Source organism: Anolis carolinensis, unplaced genomic scaffold, assembly GCF_035594765.1.
Source record: "Anolis carolinensis isolate JA03-04 unplaced genomic scaffold, rAnoCar3.1.pri scaffold_13, whole genome shotgun sequence".
Taxonomy (NCBI): domain Eukaryota; kingdom Metazoa; phylum Chordata; class Lepidosauria; order Squamata; family Dactyloidae; genus Anolis; species Anolis carolinensis.
Window position 1 is genome coordinate 19,547,165 of NW_026943824.1, and position 25,482 is coordinate 19,572,646.

The 25,482-nt window shown below is 41.4% G+C and overlaps 1 protein-coding gene across 1 annotated transcript; it reads right to left on the minus strand.

Annotated features, from left to right (window-relative positions):
* Nucleotides 1-9,890: 9,890 nt before the first annotated feature.
* Nucleotides 9,891-22,702, minus strand: mrps34 (mitochondrial ribosomal protein S34). Its single transcript, XM_062964658.1, has 4 exons — nucleotides 22,454-22,702; nucleotides 17,618-17,941; nucleotides 12,906-12,948; nucleotides 9,891-10,232 (listed from the first exon to the last, which is right to left on the minus strand). Exons 2-4 carry the CDS (start codon nucleotides 17,933-17,935, stop codon nucleotides 9,949-9,951), a joined length of 645 nt encoding a protein of 214 aa, XP_062820728.1. The 5' UTR covers nucleotides 17,936-17,941; nucleotides 22,454-22,702; the 3' UTR covers nucleotides 9,891-9,948.
* Between the last annotated feature and the right edge of the window lie 2,780 nt (nucleotides 22,703-25,482).

The following is a 25,482-nucleotide window of genomic DNA, read 5'->3' on the forward strand; positions in this document are numbered from 1 at the left end:
TTCTAGTAATGCACTGATGTAACAACACTTGCGGATCCACGTTCTAGTAATGCACTGACGTAATGATACTCGCGGATCCACATTCTAGTAATGCACTGATGTAACAATACTCGCGGATCCACATTCTAGTAATGCACTGATGTAACAACACTTGCGGACCCACGTTCTAGTAATGCACCAATGTAACAACACTCGCGGATCCACGTTCTAGTAATGCACTGACGTAATGATACTCGCGGATCCACATTCTAGTAATGCACTGATGTAACAACACTTGCGGATCCACGTTCTAGTAATGCACTGACGTAATGATACTCGCGGATCCACATTCTAGTAATGCACTGATGTAACAACACTTGCGGATCCACGTTCTAGTAATGCACTGACGTAATGATACTCGCGGATCCACATTCTAGTAATGCACTGATGTAACAACACTTGCGGATCCACGTTCTAGTAATGCACTGACGTAATGATACTCGCGGATCCACATTCTAGTAACGCACTGATGTAACAACACTTGCGGATCCACGTTCTAGTAATGCACTGACGTAATGATACTCGCGGATCCACATTCTAGTAATGCACTGATGTAACAACACTTGCGGATCCACGTTCTAGTAATGCACTGACGTAATGATACTCGCGGATCCACATTCTAGTAATGCACTGATGTAACAACACTTGCGGATCCACGTTCTAGTAATGCACTGACGTAATGATACTCGCGGATCCACATTCTAGTAATGCACTGATGTAACAACACTTGCGGATCCACGTTCTAGTAATGCACTGACGTAATGATACTCGCGGATCCACATTCTAGTAATGCACTGATGTAACAACACTTGCGGATCCACGTTCTAGTAATGCACTGACGTAATGATACTCGTGGATCCACATTCTAGTAATGCACTGATGTAACAACACTTGCGGATCCACGTTCTAGTAATGCACTGATGTAACAATACTCGCGGATCCACATTCTAGTAATGCACTGATGTAACAATACTCGCGGATCCACGTTCTAGTAATGCACTGATGTAACAACACTTGCGGACCCACGTTCTAGTAATGCACCGACGTAATGATACTCGCGGATCCACATTCTAGTAATGCACTGATGTAACAACACTTGCGGATCCACATTCTAGTAATGCACTGATGTAACAACACTTGCGGATCCACGTTCTAGTAATGCACTGACGTAATGATACTCGCGGATCCACATTCTAGTAATGCACTGATGTAACAATACTCGCGGATCCACGTTCTAGTAATGCACCGATGTAACAACACTCGCGGATCCACGTTCTAGTAATGCACTGACGTAATGATACTCGCGGATCCACATTCTAGTAATGCACTGATGTAACAACACTTGCGGATCCACGTTCTAGTAATGCACTGACGTAATGATACTCGCGGATCCACATTCTAGTAATGCACTGATGTAACAACACTTGCGGATCCACGTTCTAGTAATGCACTGACGTAATGATACTCGCGGATCCACATTCTAGTAATGCACTGATGTAACAACACTTGCGGATCCACGTTCTAGTAATGCACTGATGTAACAATACTCGCGGATCCACATTCTAGTAATGCACTGATGTAACAACACTTGCGGACCCACGTTCTAGTAATGCACCGATGTAACAACACTCGCGGATCCACGTTCTAGTAATGCACTGACGTAATGATACTCGCGGATCCACATTCTAGTAATGCACTGATGTAACAATACTCGCGGATCCACGTTCTAGTAATGCACTGACGTAATGATACTCGCGGATCCACATTCTAGTAATGCACTGATGTAACAATACTCGCGGATCCACGTTCTAGTAATGCACCGATGTAACAACACTCGCGGATCCACGTTCTAGTAATGCACTGACGTAATGATACTCGCGGATCCACATTCTAGTAATGCACTGATGTAACAACACTTGCGGATCCACGTTCTAGTAATGCACTGACGTAATGATACTCGCGGATCCACATTCTAGTAATGCACTGATGTAACAACACTTGCGGATCCACGTTCTAGTAATGCACTGACGTAATGATACTCGCGGATCCACATTCTAGTAATGCACTGATGTAACAACACTTGCGGATCCACGTTCTAGTAATGCACTGACGTAATGATACTCGTGGATCCACATTCTAGTAATGCACTGATGTAACAACACTTGCGGATCCACGTTCTAGTAATGCACTGATGTAACAATACTCGCGGATCCACATTCTAGTAATGCACTGATGTAACAACACTTGCGGACCCACGTTCTAGTAATGCACCGATGTAACAACACTCGCGGATCCACGTTCTAGTAATGCACTGACGTAATGATACTCGCGGATCCACATTCTAGTAATGCACTGATGTAACAATACTCGCGGACCCACGTTCTAGTAATGCACCGATGTAACAATACTCGCGGATCCACGTTCTAGTAATGCACTGACGTAATGATACTCGCGGATCCACATTCTAGTAATGCACTGATGTAACAACACTTGCGGATCCACGTTCTAGTAATGCACTGACGTAATGATACTCGCGGATCCACATTCTAGTAATGCACTGATGTAACAATACTCGCGGATCCACGTTCTAGTAATGCACTGATGTAACAACACTTGCGGATCCACGTTCTAGTAATGCACCGATGTAACAACACTCGCGGATCCACGGTGCTAATAATGCACCAACGTAATAATACTCACGGATCCACATTCTAGTAATGCACCGATGTAACAACACTCGCGGATCCACGGTGCTAATAATGCACCAACGTAATAATACTCACGGATCCACGTTCTAGTAATGCACCGATGTAACAACACTCGCGGATCCACGGTGCTAATAATGCACCAACGTAATAATACTCACGGATCCACATTCTAGTAATGCACCGATGTAACAACACTCGCGGATCCACGGTGCTAATAATGCACCAACGTAATAATACTCACGGATCCACATTCTAGTAATGCACCGATGTAACAACACTTGCGGATTTACAATGATAGTAATGCACCGACGTAACGACACTCGCGGATCCACAGTGCTAGTAATGCACCGACGTAACGACACTTGCAGATTTACAATGCTAGTAATGCACCAACATAACAATACTCGCGGATCCACATTTTAGTAATGTACCGACGTAAAAACACTCATGGATCCACGGTGCTAGTAATGCACTGATGTAACGACACTCGCGGATCCACGATGATAGTTATGCACCGACGTAACGACACGAATGAAACTACACAAAACGAACAGCGATTGCACACGAATGCACAACTCTATTATATACCCAAGTTGCTTCCACTCTCCATGCTTCCCGTCAAAACTCAACCTCCTGCAGAACATGAATTTCCGTTTGTGGTGGGAAAGAGCACAGCAGATGGCTGGCATGCAGTCTTCCTTCGCGGCAGGCGGAATCCAGATGCAAGGTTGTCAAGCGTTCCGGGGTTCTCTGGCCATATGTGCCGTGGGTACACCATGGGTGCCCACCGCCCTCCTCGACGTTCAGCTCCGGCTCTGCTTCCATCTCTTGGTAAATGTCAGAATCTGTCGTGCTTTTTCCAAATTCCACAGCAGCCAAAACTGGCATCACCATCATCATCACCACCTAGTGCTCGGCTCTCTTTTCAAGAAGATGACGAAGAAATGGAACCTGTTTGAGAAGTCAGAAATGCTGGACCACTTTCACAAACATCATGTCAGGAGACACAGAGAAGCCACTGAAATCCACAAGTGTGTGGACCAGGGGTCCCCAAACTAAGGCTCAAACTAAATATAATATTTTTATATCCGTTTTAATAATATAATATATTGTATATACATATAATATTGATAAAAATATTATAATGTTATACAATATAATACTAATAATAATACCATATAATAATATTAATTATACGTTATATATTACATATAATATTACAGTAGAGGATATATAGAGTTCAATATAGTAATATATAATGCTAACAGTGTGCTATGCTAAGGATATAATATACTAGCTGTGCCCGGCCACGCATTGCTGTGGCAAAGTGGTGGTGGTATTGGTTAAAAATTGTTGTGTAATTTTTATTTGACTTTATTTGCATTTTTAAATTAATTTTATTGTAAGTTATCTTTTTATTTATTATATTTTATTATTTTCTTGTATTATTTTTAGTTATTTTCTGTTATTATAGTATTTTATTGCATTAATTTTTAGTGTTTTTTTATTATTTTTTATTGGGTTGCTAGGAGACCAAGTTGGAGGAGCTTAGCCTTCTAACTGGCAGCAATTGGACAAAAGCAATTATTCCTCTCTTTCTAATTAGGACTTTATTTTTCTTTTCTTTTTGTTGTATCAACCTTGAGGCGCGGATGATGGGTTGTGTTGTCAAATTTCGAGGTTGGAGGGCCTGTAGTTTTGTTGTTTTGTGGGTCACCGTGATGCCATCACTCTTTTATATATATAGATATTACACTAGCTATGACCGGCCACGCGTTGCTGTGGCTTATGGGAATCTTAGGAGTTTATTTTTCTTTTCTTTTTGTCGTATCAACCTAGAGGCGTGGATGAGGGGTTGTGCTGTCAATTTTCGAGGTTGTGGGGTGTTTAGTTTTGTTGTTTTGTTGGTTGCCGGGATTCCATCACTCTTTTATATATATATATATATATAGTATTACAGTATAGTGGTATAGTTCAATATAGTAATGTATAATGCTAATATTGCGCTATGCTAATAATATAATATATTGTATGTACATACAGCTGCTCTGAGTCCCCTCCGGGGTGAGAAGGGCGGGATATAAATGTAGTAAATAAATGTAGTAAGTAAATAAATAATTAATTTTAGACTTAGGCTCACCCAAATTCTGAAATGACTTGAAGGCACACAACAACAACAACAATCCTAATTAACTTGACTATCTCATTGGCCAGAGGCAGGCCCACACTTCCCATTGAAATCCTGATAGGTTTATGTTGGTTAAGATTGTTTTCATTTTTAAATATTGTATTGTTCTTTCATTGTTGTTGTTGTTGTTGTTGTTTTGCACTACAAATAAGACATATGCAGTGTGCATAGGAATTTGTTCGTATTTTTTTTTCAAATGATAATTTGGCCCCTCCGTAGTCTAAAGGATTGTGGACCGGCCCTTTGCTTTAAAAGTTTGAGGACCCCCGGTGTGGACAATGTCAACAGAAAGGAGGAAACCACAAACATGAACACAATCTGGCTCCCAGTATTTAAAAAAACTCTAAGATTGGGACAGTAAATAAAGAACAACATTCTGAAAACAGAGAAATTCCAGACAGCAAGCAATCAAGAGCCAGTTAACACCTCCCAAACAGAGGGTGCCTCTAGGCAACAACAGCCAGGTAGCCTTCAAGCAAATACGACTACTATCTCCTCCTCTGTTTGATTGATGTAGCAACGTGAATCAATGTGATTCAGCTACATATTGCATCTTGCCATTCTACAGGCGTATTATTCAGCTACACATTGCTGAATAATATGCAACAGAAAGGAGGAAACCATGAACATGAACACAATCTGGCTATCATAATTTAAATAAAAAGAAAACCATCAGAAGCAAGGCAGTAAATAAGAAACACGACACGAAAATAGGAGAACTCCAGGCAGTAAAGCAACCAAGTGCCAGTTAACACCTCCCAAACAAAGGACGCCTCCAAGCAACAACAGCCAGGCTACCTCTGCGTGCCTAACTGTATATTTATATGTGTGTTTATGAATGTTTTAATGCAACCTAAGTTTTAAATTGAATTTTATTGTAATTGTAATTGTTTATATGCATTTTATATTGTATTATTATATTATTATACCATATTACATTATACACTAGAATCAGGACAGCAAATAAAGAACCACACTCAGAAAACAGAGGAATTCCAGACAAGTTTGCCCAAGCCTGCATTATACCATTGTAAATGGTTGGAATAATAGTTGGAATAAGTGTCATCCATGCTGACGATTGTGCCATCACCGCCCAATAGCTTCCTAAGATCTACAGAGATACTCATAGGAACACCTCAGCAAGCAAGAGTCCAAAAGTGGCAGGCTAAAAAGTCACCCAAAGTGGCCAGATTCTGGTCAAAGGATATTTAGTATCAGGCCAAGTTTTTAAAACTTTGTGTTTTCATTATAACATGTGCCATTGGTTCACTTCTGACACAATAAATAAATATGCACAAAGATTTTCCAGTCGATCGTTTCTGAATTTTTGGAAGGATTCTGGTCTTTGTTGACATTGTAAAACTCGAGAAATATAATCGTTAGGTGGCCATTAGGTGGCAATGTTTCCCTGTAAAGAATTTCTGTTGCTCCGTATTCTCAGGATTCTCATGCAGACATACTGCAGTTCTCAACCTTCCTAATGCTGCAACCCCTGAATACAATTCCTCATGTTGTGGTGACCCCCAACCATTGCATAAATAATAATAATAATTGCAGCCCAGGAGCAAGCCATCAGAACAAATACAATCAAGGCCAAGATCGAAAAATCAGCTGATTACCCAAAATGCAGACTCTGCAAGGAAACCGACGAAACCATGGATCATCTCCTCAGCTGATGTAAGAAAATTGCACAGACAGACTACAAACAGAGGCACAACTATGTGGCCCAAATAATTCACTGGAACTTATGCCTCAAGTACCACCTCCCAGCAGCAAAGAACTGGCGGGATCACAAACCTGCAAAAGTATTGGAAAATGAGCATGCAAAGATACTGTGGGACTTGCGAATCCAGACTGACAAAGTTCTGGAACACAACACGCCAGACATCACAGTTGTGGAAAAGAACAAGGTTTGGATCGTTGATGTCGCCATCCCAGGTGACAGTCGCATTGACGAAAAACAACAGGAAAAACTCAGCCGCTCTCAGGACCTCAAGATTTGAACAGACACTGGCAGAAACCAGTGCAGGTGGTCCCGGTGGTGATGGGCACACTGGGTGCCATGCCAAAAGATCTCAGCCGGCATTTGGAAACAATAGAAATTGACAAAATCACGATCTGCCAACTGCAAAAGGCCACCCGACTGGGATCTGCACACATCATCTGAAAATACATCACACAGTCCTAGACACTTGGGAAATGTTCGACTTGTGGTTTTGTGAAACGAAATCCAGCATGTCTATCTTGTTTGCTGTGTCATAATAAAATAATAATAATAATAATAATAATAATGGCTTGGATAATCCAGAAGCTTGGATAAGTGAGACTCTACTGTAGCTTTCAAGATATCATCAACAAAGGTACAATTTCCATGTCATAATCTAAGGACATGAAGAGACAACCAAGTCCATATTATTCCTGGAGTTGCGTGGAATCTTGGGCCAATGTCAATTGTAGTAAAGATTTTCAGTCTCCAAAATAACAGTTTCTATATTCAAAGGAATTCTTTGTTTGATTTGCAACACCAAGAACTGGTACACAACAAGGTTGTTCCCCTTGTTTCATTATCACTTCCTCGGGTGTTGTGTCTGTTTTAATTATGTTGGACTTAGTATGCTAGATAAAGGAGTAAAAATAACATACGCAATAGATATATGAAACTCCCATATTAACATTGCTAAGGGAAGTTTTTAAAAAAATAATAATAGTAAAAATAGTAAAAAAAAACCACACTTCTCTACTCACATTCTTATTAGTAGCTCTGGCTCTGTTTGAAGTTCTATAACAAGCACATGAAAGATTTCCAGGCTGCCTCTTAAGTAAGGTTACCTATTACAGAAAACAGGTGTATTCAATTCTATCATTTAGCCCCTGAGGAAATGGTGTTTGTAGTTTGAAAATCCAAAAAGATTCTCTTTGTAGAAGTAGTTTTTCCACATCTGCATTTGGTCTGAGCAATACTTTTTCCAAAGCGCAAAATTTAAAGCTATGGTACACATGGGCTTTTTCATTAAAATGTACAGTAGAGTCTCACTTATCCAACACTCGCTTATCCAACGTTCTGGATTATCCAAGCCATTTTTGTAGTCAATGTTTTCAATATATCGTGATATTTTGGTGCTAAATTCGTAAATACAGTAATTACAAAATAACATTACAGAGTATTGAACTACTTTTTCTGTCAAATTTGTTGTATAACATGATGTTTTGGTGCTTAATTTGTAAAATCATAACCTAATTTGATGTTTAAAAGACTTTTCCTTAATCCCTCCTTATTATCCAAGATATTCACTTATCCAAGCTTCTGCCGGCCCGTTTAGCTTGGATAAGTGAGACTCTACTCTCTCTCTCTCTCTCTCTCTCTCTCTCTCTATATATATATATATATATAGAGAGAGAGAGAGAGAGAGAGAGAGAGTAGAGTCTCACTTATCCAAGCTAAACGGGCCGGCAGAATACTATATTCCATTAGTATTATTATATTATTATTGTAGTATATTATCATATTATTACTATTATATTATTATTATATTATTCATTATTCATGACTACATTGAAACTAGAATAGAGAGAAATCAGCGTGGAAACTGCAAGAGGTCCCATAGATTGCTGTACATGGAAATAATGGTAGTAAATAGTTTTTGATTTATTAAATACAGTTACATATTACAATTATATATTTTTGTTATTTAAACTATACATATTGCGAAATTATGGTTTTTTTCTCGAAGTGACACACCACCCAAGTCATGCTAGGTTTTATGGTGAATTTTAACACACCAAGCGCAAAAGGTTGCCCATCATTGGTCTGGGCAATACTTTTTCCAAAGTGCAAAATTTAAAGCTATGGTACACGCATGGGCTTTTTCATTAAAATGTATATACAATGAAGAGTCAGTGGACCCATTCTTTATATGTGAACGATGTTCACTTATCCTAGTTTTGAGGGGTCTGGTGGTCATTCCGATATATAACAGTTTACATGGGCATTGTAATAGATAAACTACATTATCAGTAGAACATGTTGTCAAATGTTGCAATGTGATATTAATTTTAAGTGTTGGATGGGAGTATTTTCAAGTGTGTATATACACATACATTTTTGTTCTGTATTAGCTTCTCCATACCTCACAACCTCTGAGGATGCCTGCCATAGATGTGGTGAAACGTCAGGAGAGAATGCTTCTAGAATATGGCCATATAGCCCGGAAAACATACAACAACCCTGTGATCCTGGTCTTAAAAGCCTTTGACAACACACCTCACAACCTCTGAGGATGCCTGCCATAGATGTGGGCGAAACGTCAGGAGAGAATGCTTCTAGAACATGGCCAGACAGCCCGGAAAACACACAACAACCCTGTGATGCCGGCCATGAAAGCCTTCGACAACACACCTCACCACCTCTGAGGATGCCTGCCATAGATGTGGGCGAAACGTCAGGAGAGAATGCTTCTGGAACATGGCCAGACAGCCCGGAAAACATACAACAACCCTGTGATCCCGGCCATGAAAGCCTTCGACAACACACCTCACAACCTCTGAGGATGCCTGCCATAGATGTGGGCGAAACGTCAGGAGAGAATGCTTCTGGAACATGGCCAGACAGCCTGGAAAACGCACAACAACCCTGTGATCCCGGCCATGAAAGCCTTCGACAACACACCTCGCAATCTCTGAGGATGCCTGCCATAGATGTGGGCGAAACGTCAGGAGAGAATGCTTCTGGAACATGGCCATACAGCCCGGAAAACACACAACAACCCTGTGATCCTGGCCATGAAAGCCTTCGACAACACACCTCACAACCTCTGAGGATGCCTGCCATAGATGTGGGCGAAACGTCAGGAGAGACTGCTTCTGGAACATGGCCAGACAGCGTGGAAAACGCACAACAACCCTGTGATCCCGGCCATGAAAGTCTTTGACATCACGTGAAAATACTGCAAAACACCTTTCTGAATCCGGATTTATTATAACCCATTCTGTGTGAAACGCTTCCTCGAACGAGGGTCAGACGGGGCTGCCTTCGTCCTTGGCGTCCTCGAAGTCCTCCCTGGAGAAGGAGCGCGGGCGCATGAGGTCGATCATGGGCTCCTCCGCGCACGGCCTGCCTGCCTTCTGCCTGTGGGCAAGGACCATGGCCCGCAGCAGGGGCGGGTAGAGCACGTGCCGCACGGGGTCGGCCTCCTCCACGGGGGTGAACTTCGCAAAAGCCTCCTCCTCGTGCTTCGGAACCATGCGCCAGTCGTGATACATCACCTTGCCCATTTCTTTGACTCCCTCCATCGCCTTGCCTAAGAAGAGAATGAAAAAAGGAAAGGCAATAAATAAGTAAAAATGGCATATGTTTACTTTTCTTCTTGTCAGGTTGCTTCCAGTGTGAGAGAATTGGCCATCTGCAAGGATGTTGCCCAGGGGATGCTGCCCGGATGTTTTGATGTTGTGGGAGGCTTCTCTCATGTCCCCGCATGGAGCTGGAGCCAACGGAAGGAGCTCATCCCCACTCTCCCCGTGTTGGATTCGAACTGGCAAACTTCAGGTCAGCAACCCAACCTTCAAGTCAGCAGTCCTGCCAGCACTGTGCCACCGGGAGCACCGGACACTACACTTGGAAGGCCATCATACTCAGACAACAATGGGTCGCCTAACTTCTAACTATAGTAGAGTCTCACTTATCCAAGCTTCGCTTATCCAAGCCTCTGGATAATCCAAGCCATTTTTGTAGTCAATGTTTTCAATATATCGTGATATTTTGGTGCTAAATTCATAAATACAGTAATTACAACATAGCATTACTGCGTATTGAACTACTTTTTATGTCAAATTTGTTGTATAACATGAAGTTTTGGCGCTTAATTTGTAAAATCATAATCTAATTTGATGTTTAATAGGCTTTTGATGTTTAATAGGGGCCGGGCTGTGGCGCAGCTGGCTAGTAACCAGCTGCTATAAATCACTACTGACCGAGAGGTCATGAGTTCGAAGCCCGAGTCGGGTTAAGCCTCCGACCACTAAAAAAAAATAATAGCAGCCCCGGCTTGCTGTTGACAGTTGCATCTGTCAAGTAGGGAAAATTTAGGTACGCTTTATGTGGGAGGCTAATTTAACTAATCTACAACACCATAAAACTGCCAGCAAAACACGAGGAAAAGAATGAGGAAGAACAGCCACCAATGGACGGTGAAGCAACAGCTCCCCCAGTGGCCGGAATCGTGAAGCTGGAAAGATGTTAAAAATGCCTCTGTGTCTGTCTAAAAACTGAATGTTGTTTGTCTGTTGGCATTGAATGTTTGCCATATATGTGTTCATTGTAATCCGCCCTGAGTCCCCTTCGGGGTGAGAAAGAAGGGCGGAATATAAATACTGCAAATAAATAAATAAATAAATTTTCCTTAATCCCTCCTTATTATCCAAGATATTCGCTTATCCAAGCTTCTGCCGGCCCGTTTAGCTTGGATAAGTGAGACTCTACTGTACTTTGACATGCACACACATACATACACACGTATATATGTACATTTATTGATTGATTATTTCCAACATTTATATCCCGCCCTTCTCACCCGAAGGGACTCAGGGCGGCTTACAAGAACGGCAACAATGAGATGCCCATACAAACCAATATAAAACAGCACATAAAACAGTTAAAGCTATTAAAATACATTATGAATTAAAAATATAAAAATATACATGCGCACATACACAGTCTGCCAGCCCAAGGGTTTGACCCACTGCGCCACCGGGGTTTGGTTTGTTGGAAATAGCAACCTTCTCAAGCCTCCACTAGTGATTTAATTCAAATTGCTTACTATATACACAATACACAATATTGTCTGTGTGTGCATTGGTGTGCAGTTTTCCTCAACTCTTTGTTGTGGGAAAGGCCACAGACCATTCGATCAGATCTGGGCTTGTTCAGGACTCAGACTCCATTTTTATTAACAGTTTGCCTTTAGAAGTCAATAGCAACTGTATTCTCAGACTCCTTCCACACAGCTGAATACAATCCCACATCGTCTGCTTTGAACTGGAATATATGGCAGTGCGGACTCAGATAACCCAATTCAAATCAGTTATTGTGGATTAGTAAAGGTAAAGGCAGGGATCCCCAAACTTTTTAAACAGGGGGCCAGCTCACGATCCTTTGGACCATTGGAGGGCCGGACTATAGTTGGCCACCAAGCAACAATAATTAATAATAATAATAATAATAATAATAAAGAGGGTTGGAAGAGACCCTTTGGGCCATTGAGTCCAATCCCCTTCTGCCTTTGTGCACCGAAAGCACAAGCAAAGCACCCCTGACAGATGGCCACTCAGCCTCAATGTTAATAATAATAATAATAATAATAATAATAATAATAATGATGATGATAATAGACCCTTGGGCCATTTGAGTCCAATCCCCTTCTTCCTTTGTGCACCGAAAGCACAAGCAAAGCACCCCTGACAGATGGCCTCCCAGCCTCAATATTACTATTATTATTATTATTATTATTAATAATAATAATAATAATAATAATAATAATAATAATAATAATGGTTGTAAGAGAAAAAGAGACCCCTTGGGTTATTTAGCCCAACCCCCTTCTGCCCTTGTGCCATGGGGGCCGGATAAATGGCTTTGATGGGCCGCATCCGGCCCCCGGGCCTTTGTTTGGGGACCCCTGGGTAAAGGTTTCCCCCTGACGTTAAGTCCAGTCGTGCTTCCCGCATGAAATCGTACATTAAGCCCGGGGCTGTGGCGCAGACGGGAGAGCAATGAGTCACTGACCAGGAGGTCATAAGTTCGAGGCCCGCTCGGAGCTATGTTTGTTTGTCTTTGTCCTGTGTTAAAAAGGCATTGAACGTTTGCCTAATATGTGTAATGTGATCCGCCCTGAGTCCCCTTTGGGGTGAGAAGGGCAGAATATAAATGATGTAAATAAATAAATAAACTCCTCTCTTAACAGGTAGCCTTGCCTTACCTCTAAACGTCAAGTGGCCCCAGGCTTTCCCGTGATCCAGATTCTGTAACAAGAAAAAAATGACACTTAGTGCCAAAGGGAGAGGCAAGGGGAGAACACATCGCTCCCTGGTTTCCAGGAAGGTCACCGTCATCGTGTAGCTCTAAATGGGACACAAATAAAGACTTTCTGTATAGAGCTCGGATTTCAGTATTAATGGCAAAAATACATAGTGTGATTTGGCATAGGAATTGTGCTGCTTTAGAAGAGTAAAGACAACGATCATTTAAGAAAAATATGAAATAACCAAAAGAATAAAACAAGGTGTGAACACTAAACGAATCAGGGAATGTGCTTCTGCAAAGCATCCGGAGCTCAATGCTGTGGTCTCAAAAATGGGCCACGGTAACAGGTTTCTGGATGCCACCGAGTGGCTACTGAAGGCATTGACATGAATCCATTATGCAGTGTTTACATTATGCTTCAGCTTTACAAATGCTGAATCGTTTCCCACAAATGTTTGATCCTTCTACCGGCGTTTATAGAGTGAAGAAGGGGGGCCTGGAAGACATCATCCCACCACGTCTTCTGTATCAATATAACAATATCTATATATATAAAAGAGTGATGGCATCACGGCGACCCACAAAACAACAAAACTACAGGCCCTCTAAAAAACTATATATATAAAAGAGTGATGGCATCGCGGCGACCCACAAAACAACAAAACTACAGGCCCCCCAACCTCGAAATTTGACAACACAACCCATCATCCACGCCTCTAGGTTGATACAACAAAAAGAAAAGAAAAATGAAGTCCTAATTAGAGGGGGAGGAATAATTGCTTTTATCCAATTGCTGCCAGTTAGAAGGCTAAGCTCCTCCAACTTGGTCTCCTAGCAACCCAATAAAAACATAATAAAAACAATAAAAATAATTAAAAACACTAAAAAATTAATACAATAAAATACTATAATAACAGAAAATAACTAAAAATAATACAAGAAAATAATAAATAAAATATAATAAATAAAAAGATAACTTACAGTAAAAATAATTTAAAAATACAAATAACGTCAAATAAAAATTACACAACAATTTTTAACCAATACCACCACCACTTTGCCACAGCAACGCGTGGCCGGGCACAGCTAGTCTATATATATAAAAGGGTAATGGAATCACGGCACCGGACAAAACAACTAAACTAAACACCCCACAAGCTCGAAAATTGACAGCACAACCTCTCATCCACGCCTCTACGTTCATAAAACAAATAGAAAAGCAAAATAAAGTCCTAGCCACAGCAACGCGTAGCCGGGCACAGCTAGTAACAATATATAATACTAATATTATGCTGTACTAATAATATAATAATCTGTATATATATATAATATTGATAATAATACAATATAATAATAATACACTATTATAATTATATATTAGATATTACATGTTATATTACTAATAATATTGCAATATAGTGATATAGTACAATATCTATATATATAAAGGAGTAATAGTGTCCGTTCCTCCCACTAAACAACAAAAGTACAAGCCCCAGAATCTAGAAATTTGGCAACACAACCCACCATCCTTGCCCCTAGGTTCCAACAACAAAAAGAAAAGAAAAATAAAGTCCTAATTAGAGGGAGAGAAATAATTGTTTTTATCTAATTGCTGCCAGTTAGAAGGCTAAGCTCCGCCCACTTGATCTCCTAGCAACCCATTCAGCCCAGTGTTAATAAAAGAATAAAAAATAAAATAAATACAAATAATACCATAAAAATAATAAAAAACACTAAAATAATTAAAAACACTAAAAATTAATACAATAAAACACTATAATAACAAAATAACTAAAAATAATACAACAAAATAATAAAATATAAAAAAATAAAAAATAATATAACATATGTATATACAGTAGAGTCTCACTTATCCAAGCCTCGCTTATCCAAGCCTCTGGATTATCCAAGCCATTTTTGTAGTCAATGTTTTCAATACATTGTGATATTTTGGTGCTAAATTCGAAAAAGCAATAATTACTACGTAACATTACTGCGTATTGAACTACTTTTTCTGTTAAATTTGTTGTATAACATGATGTTTTGGTGCTTAATTTGTAAAATCATAACCAATTTTGATATTTAATAGGCTTCTCCTTAATCTCTCCTTATTATCCAACATATTCACTTATCCAACGTTCTGGCGGCCCGTTTAGCTTGGATAAGTGAGACTCTACTGTACTTGTAAACCGCCCTGAGTCCCCTTCGGGGTGAGCAGGGCAGGATATAAATGTCGCTAATAAATAAACAAATAAATAAATAAATAGATGTTTAATAGGCTTTTCCTTTATCCCTCCTTATTATCCAACATTTTCACTTATCCATCATTTTGCCATGGGAATTATGCACATTACATACATACATACATACATACATACATATGTATGTATATGTATCATTCTATTATTATTGTAGTATATTATCATATTATTACTATTATATTATTATTATTATTATATAATTCATTATTCATGACTACATTGAAACTACAATAGAGAGAAATCAGCGTGGAAACTGCAAGAGGTCCCATAGATTGTTGTACATGGAAATAATGGTAGTAAATAGTTGTTGACGTATTAAATACAGTTATATATTACAATTATATATTTTTGTTATTTAAACTATATATATTGTGAAATTATGTTTTTTTTCTTGAAGTGACACACCACCCAAGCCATGCTAGGTTTTTTGGTGAATTTTGACACACCAAGCGCGAAAGCTTGCCCATCAATGTCCTACGCCAAAGATGGCCAACGTATGACACGCGTGTCAGCACTGACACGCCTAGCCATTTTTGCTGACACGCTGCCGCATACAGATGGATTGGATGACTAATGTCTTTTGTGGCCAAATTTGGTGGAATTTGGTCCAGTGGTTTTGTTGTTTACTCCATAGGAATTATGCACATTACATATATAAATATATATATATATGTATGTATCATTCTATTATTCTATTATTATTGTAGTATATTATTATATTATTCATTATTCATGACTACATTGAAACTACAATAGAGAGAAATCAGCGTGGAAATTTTGTTGTTTACTCCATGGGAATTATGCACATTACATATATATATATATATATATACACACACACACACACACATAATCATTCTATTATTATTCTATTATGATTGTAATATATTATATTATTACTATTATACCCTGTTTCCCCTAAAATAAGACATCCCCAAAAATAAGACCTAGCAGAGGTTTTGCTGAATTGCTAAATATAAGGCCTCCCCCGAAAGTAAGAACTAGCAAAGTTTTTGATTGGAAGCATGCCCGGGGCCCGCCAAACAAAACACCAGAGCATGCAGGATTGGTACATACCAGTTGTAAATGGAAATAATGGTAGTAACAAGAAATTCTTGACAGAAATCACAGTTTGTCTGGTTTGGTTATGTTGGTTTGTGATGACAACTACTGTACAGTATATAATAAATGTTCATTTTGTTGTTCAACAATAAATGTGAATTTTTCTTCATGGAAAAGTAAGACATCCCCTGAAAATAAGACCTAGCACATCTTTGGGAGCAAAAAATAATATAAGACACTAGCTGTGCCCGGCCACGCGTTGCTGTGGCGAAGTCTGGTGGTATGGGAAATAAAGTATTGAGGAATTGGTGGTAGTTAAGGTAAAGGGTCCCCTGGGCTGAGTGGGTTGCTAGGAGACCAAGTGGGCAGAGCTTAGCCTTCTAACTGGCAGCAATTGGATAAAAACAATTATTCCTCTCCCTCTAATTAGGACTTTATTTTTCTTTTCTTTTTGTTGTATCAACCTAGAGGCATGGATGAGGGGTTGTGTTGTCAATTTTCGAGGTTGTGGGGTGTTTACTTTTGTTGTTTTGTCCACTGCCGTGATGCCATCACTCTTTTATATATATAGACTGTCTTATTTTCGGGGAAACACGGTATTATTATTATATTATTCATGACTACATTGAAACTACAATAGAGAGAAATCAGCGTGGAAACTGCAAGAGGGACCATAGAACATGGAAATAAGGGTAGTAAATATTTTTTGGTTTATTAATTACAGTTATCTTTTACAATTATATATATTTGTTATTTAAACTATAGATATTGTGAAATTATGGTGACACGCCACCCAAGTCATGCTAGGTTTTTTGGTGAATTTTGACACCCCAAGCGCAAAAGGTGGCCCACCCTTGTCCTACGCCAAAGATGGCCAACGTATGACACGCGTGTCAGCACTGACACGCCTAGCCATTTTTGCTGACACGCTGCCGCATACAGATGGATTGGATGACTAATGTCTTTTGTGGCCAAATTTGGTGGAATTTGGTCCAGTGGTTTTGTTGTTTACTCCATAGGAATTATGCCCATTACATATATATATGTACACACACACACACACACATAATCATTATATATATATGTATGTATCATTCTATTATTCTATTATTATTGTAGTATATTATTATATTATTACTATTATATTATTATTATTATATTATTCATTATTCATGACTACATTGAAACTACAATAGAGAGAAATCAGCGTGGAAATTTTGTTGTTTACTCCATGGGAATTATGCACATTACATATATATATGTACACACACACACACACACACACACACACACATAATCATTGCCCACCCTTGTCCCACGCCCTGCCCAAGGAAGCGCTCACCTCCGCTGTATAGTCCACCTTGACTCTGGTGATGGTCCAGTAGCAGGGCTCTTCGAAGCGCGACAGCCAGGACTTGCGCGTGACCATGCGCCCGATGCCAAAGCAGTGCAGGCGGCAGAGGAGGCTGAAGAGCCGCTCCTCGGTCCTCACGTCCTCCCAGGCCAGGACGGGCAGCCTCTTCCCCGTGAGGGGCCGGGTCATGGTCTCGTAGTCCAGGGCATACTTCTGCGAGTCCCGGGGCCGGTTCTTCAGGGCCCGGTACTCGCGGATCCTCTTGGCCAGGGCCGCAATGGGGCGGTAGACCTTGCGCCGACCCATGGCTGCCTGGGGAAGGAGGGCAAGACATCACCGTGGTCAGCGCTGGGAACGCAGGGTCAAACATCACTACGTCTACCACCAACCACGAAACCCACGTCTACGGTGGTATATGATTATTTATTGCAGCGTATATGATTATTTATTGTATTGTGATATGTTGTTTTATATTTTGCTATATTGTACTGTTCTGGGCATGGCCCCATGTAAGCCGCCCCGAGTCCCCGTTGGGGAGATGGTGGCGGGGTATAAATAAAGTTTTATTATTATTATTATTATTACCACCAACCAGACCAGGGATGGGCAAAATTTGTCCCTCCAGGTGCTTTGGACTCCAACTCTCACAATTCCTAATAGCCTACCGGCTGAACTAGTGGCATATGTAGTTCGATGAGGCTGGGTGGGCATCTGTTGGGAGGGCTTGGCTTGTGCCTTCCTGCCTGGAAGAAGGGGGTTGGGCTGGATAGGGCAACCCGAAAGATAGTTGCATCTATCAAGTAGGAAATGTAGGTACCACTCATATGTGGGGAGGCTAATTTAGGTAAAGGTAAAAGTTTCCCCTGACGTTAAGTCCAGTCGTGACCAACTCTGGGGGTTGGTGCTCATCTCCATTTCTAAGCCGAAGAGCCGGCGTTGTCCGTAGACACCTCCAAGGTCATGTGGCTATTGGTATGACTGCATGGAGCGCCCTTACATTCCCACCAGAGCAGTACCTATTGATCTACTCACATTGGCATGTTTTCGAACTGCTAGGTTGGCAGGAGCTGGAGCTAACAGCGGGCGCTCACTCCACTCCCAGGATTTGAACCTGGGACCTTTCGGTCTGCAAGTTCAGCAGCTCAGCGCTTTAACGCCCTTCGCCACCGGTGCTCCATAGTTGCATCTGTCAAGTAGGAAATTTAGGTACCACTTATATGTGGGGAGGCTAATTTACGACACCATAAAAATCACCCAGCCTCCGTTGGAATGAGGAAGTTGCCGTTGCAGTGGATGATGAAGCAGCTGCTCCTCCTGTGGCCAGAATCAAGCATACCCTCAGGAAGCTGGAAGCTGGAGAAGGTTTAAATTGCCTCTGCGTCTGTCTCTGTTCTATGTTTATATGGAATTGAATGTTTGCCTTATATGTGTACAATGTGATCCGACCTGAGTCCCCTTCTGGGTGAGAAAGAAGGATGGAATAGAAATACTGCAAATAAATAAATAAATAACTTTATGATCTATGGGAGTCTAGGCAGCCATCTGTCGGGAGGGTTTGGATGGTGCCTTCCTTTATGGAAGTGGAGGGTTTGAGTGGATGGCCTTTGGGGACCTTTTCCAATGCTATATGTAATTATATGAGGCTGGGTTGGATTGGATGGCCTTTGGGAGTCTCTTTCCAATGTTTTATGTAATTCTATGAGGCTGGGTGGCTATCTGTCGGGAGGGATTAGATTGTGCCTTCCTGCCTAGAAGGGGGTTGGACTGAATGGCCTTTGGAGGGGCCTTTTTCAATGTTATATGTAATTCTATGAGGCTGGGCTGGATTGGATGGCCTTTGGGAGTTTCTTTCCAATGTTTTATGTCATTTTATGAGACTGGATGGCCATCTCTCAAGAGGAATTGAATTGTGCCTTCCTATTTTTCAATGTTTTATGCAATCCTATGAGGCTGGGTTGGATTGGATGGCCTTTGGGAGTCTCTTTCCAATGATATATGTCATTTTATGAGGCTGGGTGGCTATCTGTCGGGAGGGATCGGATTGTGCCTTCCTGCCTAGAAGGGGGTTGGATTGGATGGCCTTTTTCAATGGTATACGTAATTCCATGATGCTGGGTTGGATTGGATGGCCTTTGGGAGTTTCTTTCCAATGTTTTATGTCATTTTATGAGGCTGGATGGCCATCTGTCGAGAGGGATTAGATTGTGCCTTCCTACCTAGAAGGGGGTTGGACTGAATGGCCTTTGGAGGGGCCTTTTTCAATGTTATATGTAATTCTATGAGGCTGGGCTGGATTGGATGGCCTTTGGGAGTTTCTTTCCAATGTTTTATGTCATTTTATGAGACTGGATGGCCATCTCTCAAGAGGAATTGAATTGTGCCTTCCTATTTTTCAATGTTTTATGCAATCCTATGAGGCTGGGTTGGATTGGATGGCCTTTGGGAGTCTCTTTCCAATGATATATGTCATTTTATGAGGCTGGGTGGCTATCTGTCGGGAGGGATCGGATTGTGCCTTCCTGCCTAGAAGGGGGTTGGATTGGATGGCCTTTTTCAATGGTATACGTAATTCCATGATGCTGGGTTGGATTGGATGGCCTTTGGGAGTTTCTTTCCAATGTTTTATGTCATTTTATGAGGCTGGATGGCCATCTGTCGAGAGGGATTAGATTGTGCCTTCCTACCTAGAAGGGGGTTGGACTGAATGGCCTTTGGAGGGGCCTTTTTCAATGTTATATGTAATTCTATGAGGCTGGGCTGGATTGGATGGCCTTTGGGAGTTTCTTTCCAATGTTTTATGTCATTTTATGAGACTGGATGGCCATCTCTCAAGAGGAATTGAATTGTGCCTTCCTATTTTTCAATGTTTTATGCAATCCTATGAGGCTGGGTTGGATTGGATGGCCTTTGGGAGTCTCTTTCCAATGATATATGTCATTTTATGAGGCTGGGTGGCTATCTGTCGGGAGGGATCGGATTGTGCCTTCCTGCCTAGAAGGGGGTTGGACTGAATGGCCTTTGGAGGGGTCTTTTTCAATGTTATACGTAATTCTATGAGGCTGGGCTGGATTGGATGGCCTTTGGGAGTCTCTTTCCAATGTTATATGCAATCCTATGAGACTGGATGGCCATCTCTCAAGAGGAATTGAATTGTGCCTTCCTATTTTTCAATGGTATACGTAATTCCATGATGCTGGGTTGGATTGGATGGCCTTTGGGAGCCTCTTTCCAATGTTTTATGTCATTTTGTGAGGCTGGATGGCTATCTGTCGGGAGGGATCGGATTGTGCCTTCCTGCCTAGAAGGGGGTTGGACTGAATGGCGTTTGGGGGGCCTTTTTCAATGGTATACGTAATTCTATGAGGCTGGGCTGGATTGGATGGCCTTTGGGAGTCTCTTTCCAATGTTTTATGTCATTTTATGAGGCTGGATGGCCATCTGTCGAGAGGGATTGAATTGTGCCTTCCTATTTTTCAATGTTTTATGCAATCCTATGAGGCTGGGTTGGATTGGATGGCCTTTGGGAGTCTCTTTCCAATGTTTTATGTCATTTTATGAGGCTGGATGGCTATCTGTCGAGAGGGATTGAATTGTGCCTTCCTATTTTTCAATGTTTTATGCAATCCTATGAGGCTGGGTTGGATTGGATGGCCTTTGGGAGTCTCTTTCCAATGATATATGTCATTTTATGAGGCTGGATGGCCATCTGTCGAGAGGGATTGAATTGTGCCTTCCTATTTTTCAATGTTTTATGCAATCCTATGAGGCTGGGTTGGATTGGATGGCCTTTGGGAGTCTCTTTCCAATGATATATGTCATTTTATGAGGCTGGATGGCCATCTGTCGAGAGGGATTGAATTGTGCCTTCCTATTTTTCAATGTTTTATGCAATCCTATGAGGCTGGGCTGGATTGGATGGCCTTTGGGAGTCTCTTTCCAATGTTTTATGTCATTTTATGAGGCTGGATGGCCATCTGTCGAGAGGGATTGAATTGTGCCTTCCTATTTTTCAATGTTTTATGCAATCCTATGAGGCTGGGTTGGATTGGATGGCCTTTGGGAGTCTCTTTCCAATGATATATGTCATTTTATGAGGCTGGATGGCCATCTGTCGGGAGGGATTGAATTGTGCCTTCCTATTTTTCAATGTTTTATGCAATCCTATGAGGCTGGGTTGGACTGGATGGCCTTTGGGAGTCTCTTTCCAATGATATATGTCATTTTATGAGGCTGGGTGGCTATCTGTCGGGAGGGATCGGATTGTGCCTTCCTGCCTAGAAGGGGGTTGGACTGAATGGCCTTTGGAGGGGCCTTTTTCAATGTTATACGTAATTCTATGAGGCTGGGCTGGATTGGATGGCCTTTGGGAGTCTCTTTCCAATGTTATATGCAATCCTATGAGACTGGATGGCTATCTCTCAAGAGGAATTGAATTGTGCCTTCCTATTTTTCAATGTTTTATGCAATCCTATGAGGCTGGGTTGGATTGGATAGCCTTTGGGAGTCTCTTTCCAATGTTTTATGTCATTTTATGAGGCTGGATGGCCATCTGTCGAGAGGGATTGAATTGTGCCTTCCTATTTTTCAATGTTTTATGCAATCCTATGAGGCTGGGTTGGATTGGATGGCCTTTGGGAGTCTCTTTCCAATGTTTTATGTCATTTTATGAGGCTGGATGGCTATCTGTCGGGAGGGATCGGATGGTGCCTTCCTAACTAGACGAGGGTTGGACTGGATGGCCTTTGGGGGGCCTTTTTCAATGGTATAATATAATATAATATAAGAGAAGAGCATGGAAGCCCGTCTCCGTTGCCTCCTTCTCACCTTTTTTTCCCCGAAGGAAACCTCCACACGCGACGCTTGGACACGGACGCTCTGAGGCGAGGCACGGTGCAACACACTGGAACCGTCCGCTTCCGGCGGGAACGCAACTTCCGGCAGGGAAAGAAAGGTTCCTACTTGGAAGAAGAGGCGCCGTCTCTGAGGTAAAGGCCGGCTTGGGATTTGTAGTCTGGCGAGGCCTTCTCGGGCAGAGGAGACTCAAGACTAGGCCTGGGCCAACTCGGGCCTTGCTTCCGGGTGTTTTGGACTTCAACTCCCAGCATTCCTCACGGCCTCAGGCCCCTTACTTTTCCCCCTCAGCCGCTTAAGCGGCTGAGGGGGAAAAGGAAGGGGCCTGAGGCCGTGAGGAATGCTGGGAGTTGAAGTCCAAAACACCTGGAAAGTAGGCCCGACTTGGCCCAGGCCTGCTCTAGCATCATTCAGGCAATTTCCAGGGAAGTCATGCCCCCCCAAGGGTCTGGAGAACAAGCCCTATGAGGAGCGGCTTGAAGAGCTGGACCTATTTAGATTGCGGAAGAGAAGGAGACAGGATGAGGGCCATGATGAGACTGGGACGCAAAGGAAACCACGGCTTGTTTATATAGCTATTCCCCTCCCAACAATCTATCTTCTATCTATATATATAAAAGAGGGATGGCATCACGGCAGCGGACAAAACAACAAAAGTAAACACCCTACTTAATAGGCTTTTCCTTAATCCCTCCTTATTATCCAACATATTCGCTTATCCAACGTTCTGCCGGCCCGTTTACGTTGGATAAGCGAGACTCTACTGTATGGGAAATAAAGTATTGAGGAATTGGTGGTAGTTAAGGTAAAGGGTCCCCTGGGCTGCGTGGGTTGCTAGGAGACCAAGTGAACAGAGCTTAGCCTTCTAACTGGCAGCAATTGGATAAAAGCAATTATTCCTCTCCCTCTAATTAGGACTTTATTTTTCTTTTCTTTTTGTTGTATCAACCTAGAGCAGGGGTCCTCAAACTTTTAAAGCAGAGGGCCGGTCCACAATCCTTCAGATTGTCGAGGGGCCGAATTATCATTTGAAAAAAAACAAACACACTGTAATATAATATATTTTATGTACATACAGCTGCTCTGAGTCCCCTTCGGGGTGAGAAGGGCGGGATATAAATGTAATAAATAAATGTAGTAAATGAATAAATAAATAATTTTAGACTTAGGCCCAAAGTCTGAAATGACTTGAAGGCACACAACAACAACAATCCTAATTAATTTGACTATTTCATTGGCCAGAAGCAGGCCCATACTTCCTATTGAAATCCTGATAGGTTTATGTTGGTTACAATTGTTTTCATTTTGAAATATTGTATTGTTCTTTCATTGTTGTTGTTGTTTTGCACTACAAATAAGACATGTGCAGTGTGTTTGTTTTTTTTCAAATGATAATAATAATAATAATAATAATAATAATATTCTTATACCCCGCCCCATCTCCCCAAAGGGACTCGGGGCGGCTTACATGGGGCCAAGCCCGAATATAACTATAAAAACAAGACAAGAAACCAATGAAACCAATAATCAAACCATAAAAACAATTCATAAAAAATGAGGAAATCCATGATTTAAACCGCCCTGATTCCCATCCAGGAGATAGGGCGGTATATAAATAAAGTGTTATTATTATTATGATTATGAATGATAATAGTAGCAATGGTTACATTCATCCCAATTGCATCAGAACGCTAATTGGTCTCCTTTTGCCCTGGTAGGTCTTTCAATACTAGCTTGTTCCCATTTTGCTGGCACTGTTTACAATATGGTTTTATTGCCTCTCTGGGCATTGTTCAATCACAGTACTCATGTGATGACCGGGCTGTGGCACAGCTGGTTAGTAGCCAGCTGCAATAAATCACTACTGACTGAGAGAGAGTTCGAAGCCAGCCCAGATCAGATTGAGCGCCCAACCATTAAATAGCCTAGCTCGTTGTTGATCTAAGCAACCTGAAAGCCCAGCTCGTTGTAAATATATATATATCTATATATATAAAAGAGTGATGGAATCCTGGCGACCGACAAAACAAAACTAAACACCCCACAACCTCGAAAATTGACAGCACAACCCCTCATCCACGCCTCTAGGTTGATACAACAAAAAGAAAAGAAAAATAAAGTCCTAATTAGAGGGAGAGGAATAATTGTTTTTATCCAAGTGCTGCCAGTTTAGAGGGCTAAACTCGGTCTCCTAGCAAACCACTCAGCCCAGGGGACAGGCAGAGTTAGGCCTCACTTAGGCCTCTTCCACACTGCCTATAAAATACAGACACCACCAGACAACGCCACAGCAACGCGTGGCCGGGCACAGCTAGTATATGTATGTATGTATGTATGTATGTGTGTGTGTGTGTATATATATATATATATACACACACACTAAGCAACCTGAAAGACTGTCAAGTAGGAAATTTAGGTACCGCTTTATGCGGGGAGGCTAATTTAACTAATTTACAACACCATAAAAATGTCCAGCAGCATGTGGAAGAATGAGAAAGTACTCCATCAAGAACTCAGTGTCACAGTGGATGATGAAGCAGCAGCTCCCCGTGGCCAGAACCGAGCATACCCTCATGAAGCCAGAAGCTGGAAAATGTTAAATTGCCTCTGTGTATGTTGTATGTCTAATGGCATTGAATGTTTGCCATGTATATGTACATTGTGATCTGCCCTGAGTTCCCTTCGGGGTGAGAAGAAAGGGTGGAATATAAATACTGTAAATAAATAAATTATCCTTAAGCACCACAGATAAAGACAAGGTTAATGGAAATTGCAATTGAATAACATTTTCAGGACCATGTATAACTCCCCTGCTCCGCTGCCATGAACATATGATATCACTTGAAATGAAGCAAAGATCCCGTTGGGCCAAGCCTTGAGTTGTTCTTTCACGGATTTTTGGAAAAATATATATGGGATATGGATTCTTACAATTAATAACCAAATACAGTAGAGTCTCACTTATCCAAGCCTCTGGATTATCCAAGCCATTTTTGTAGTCA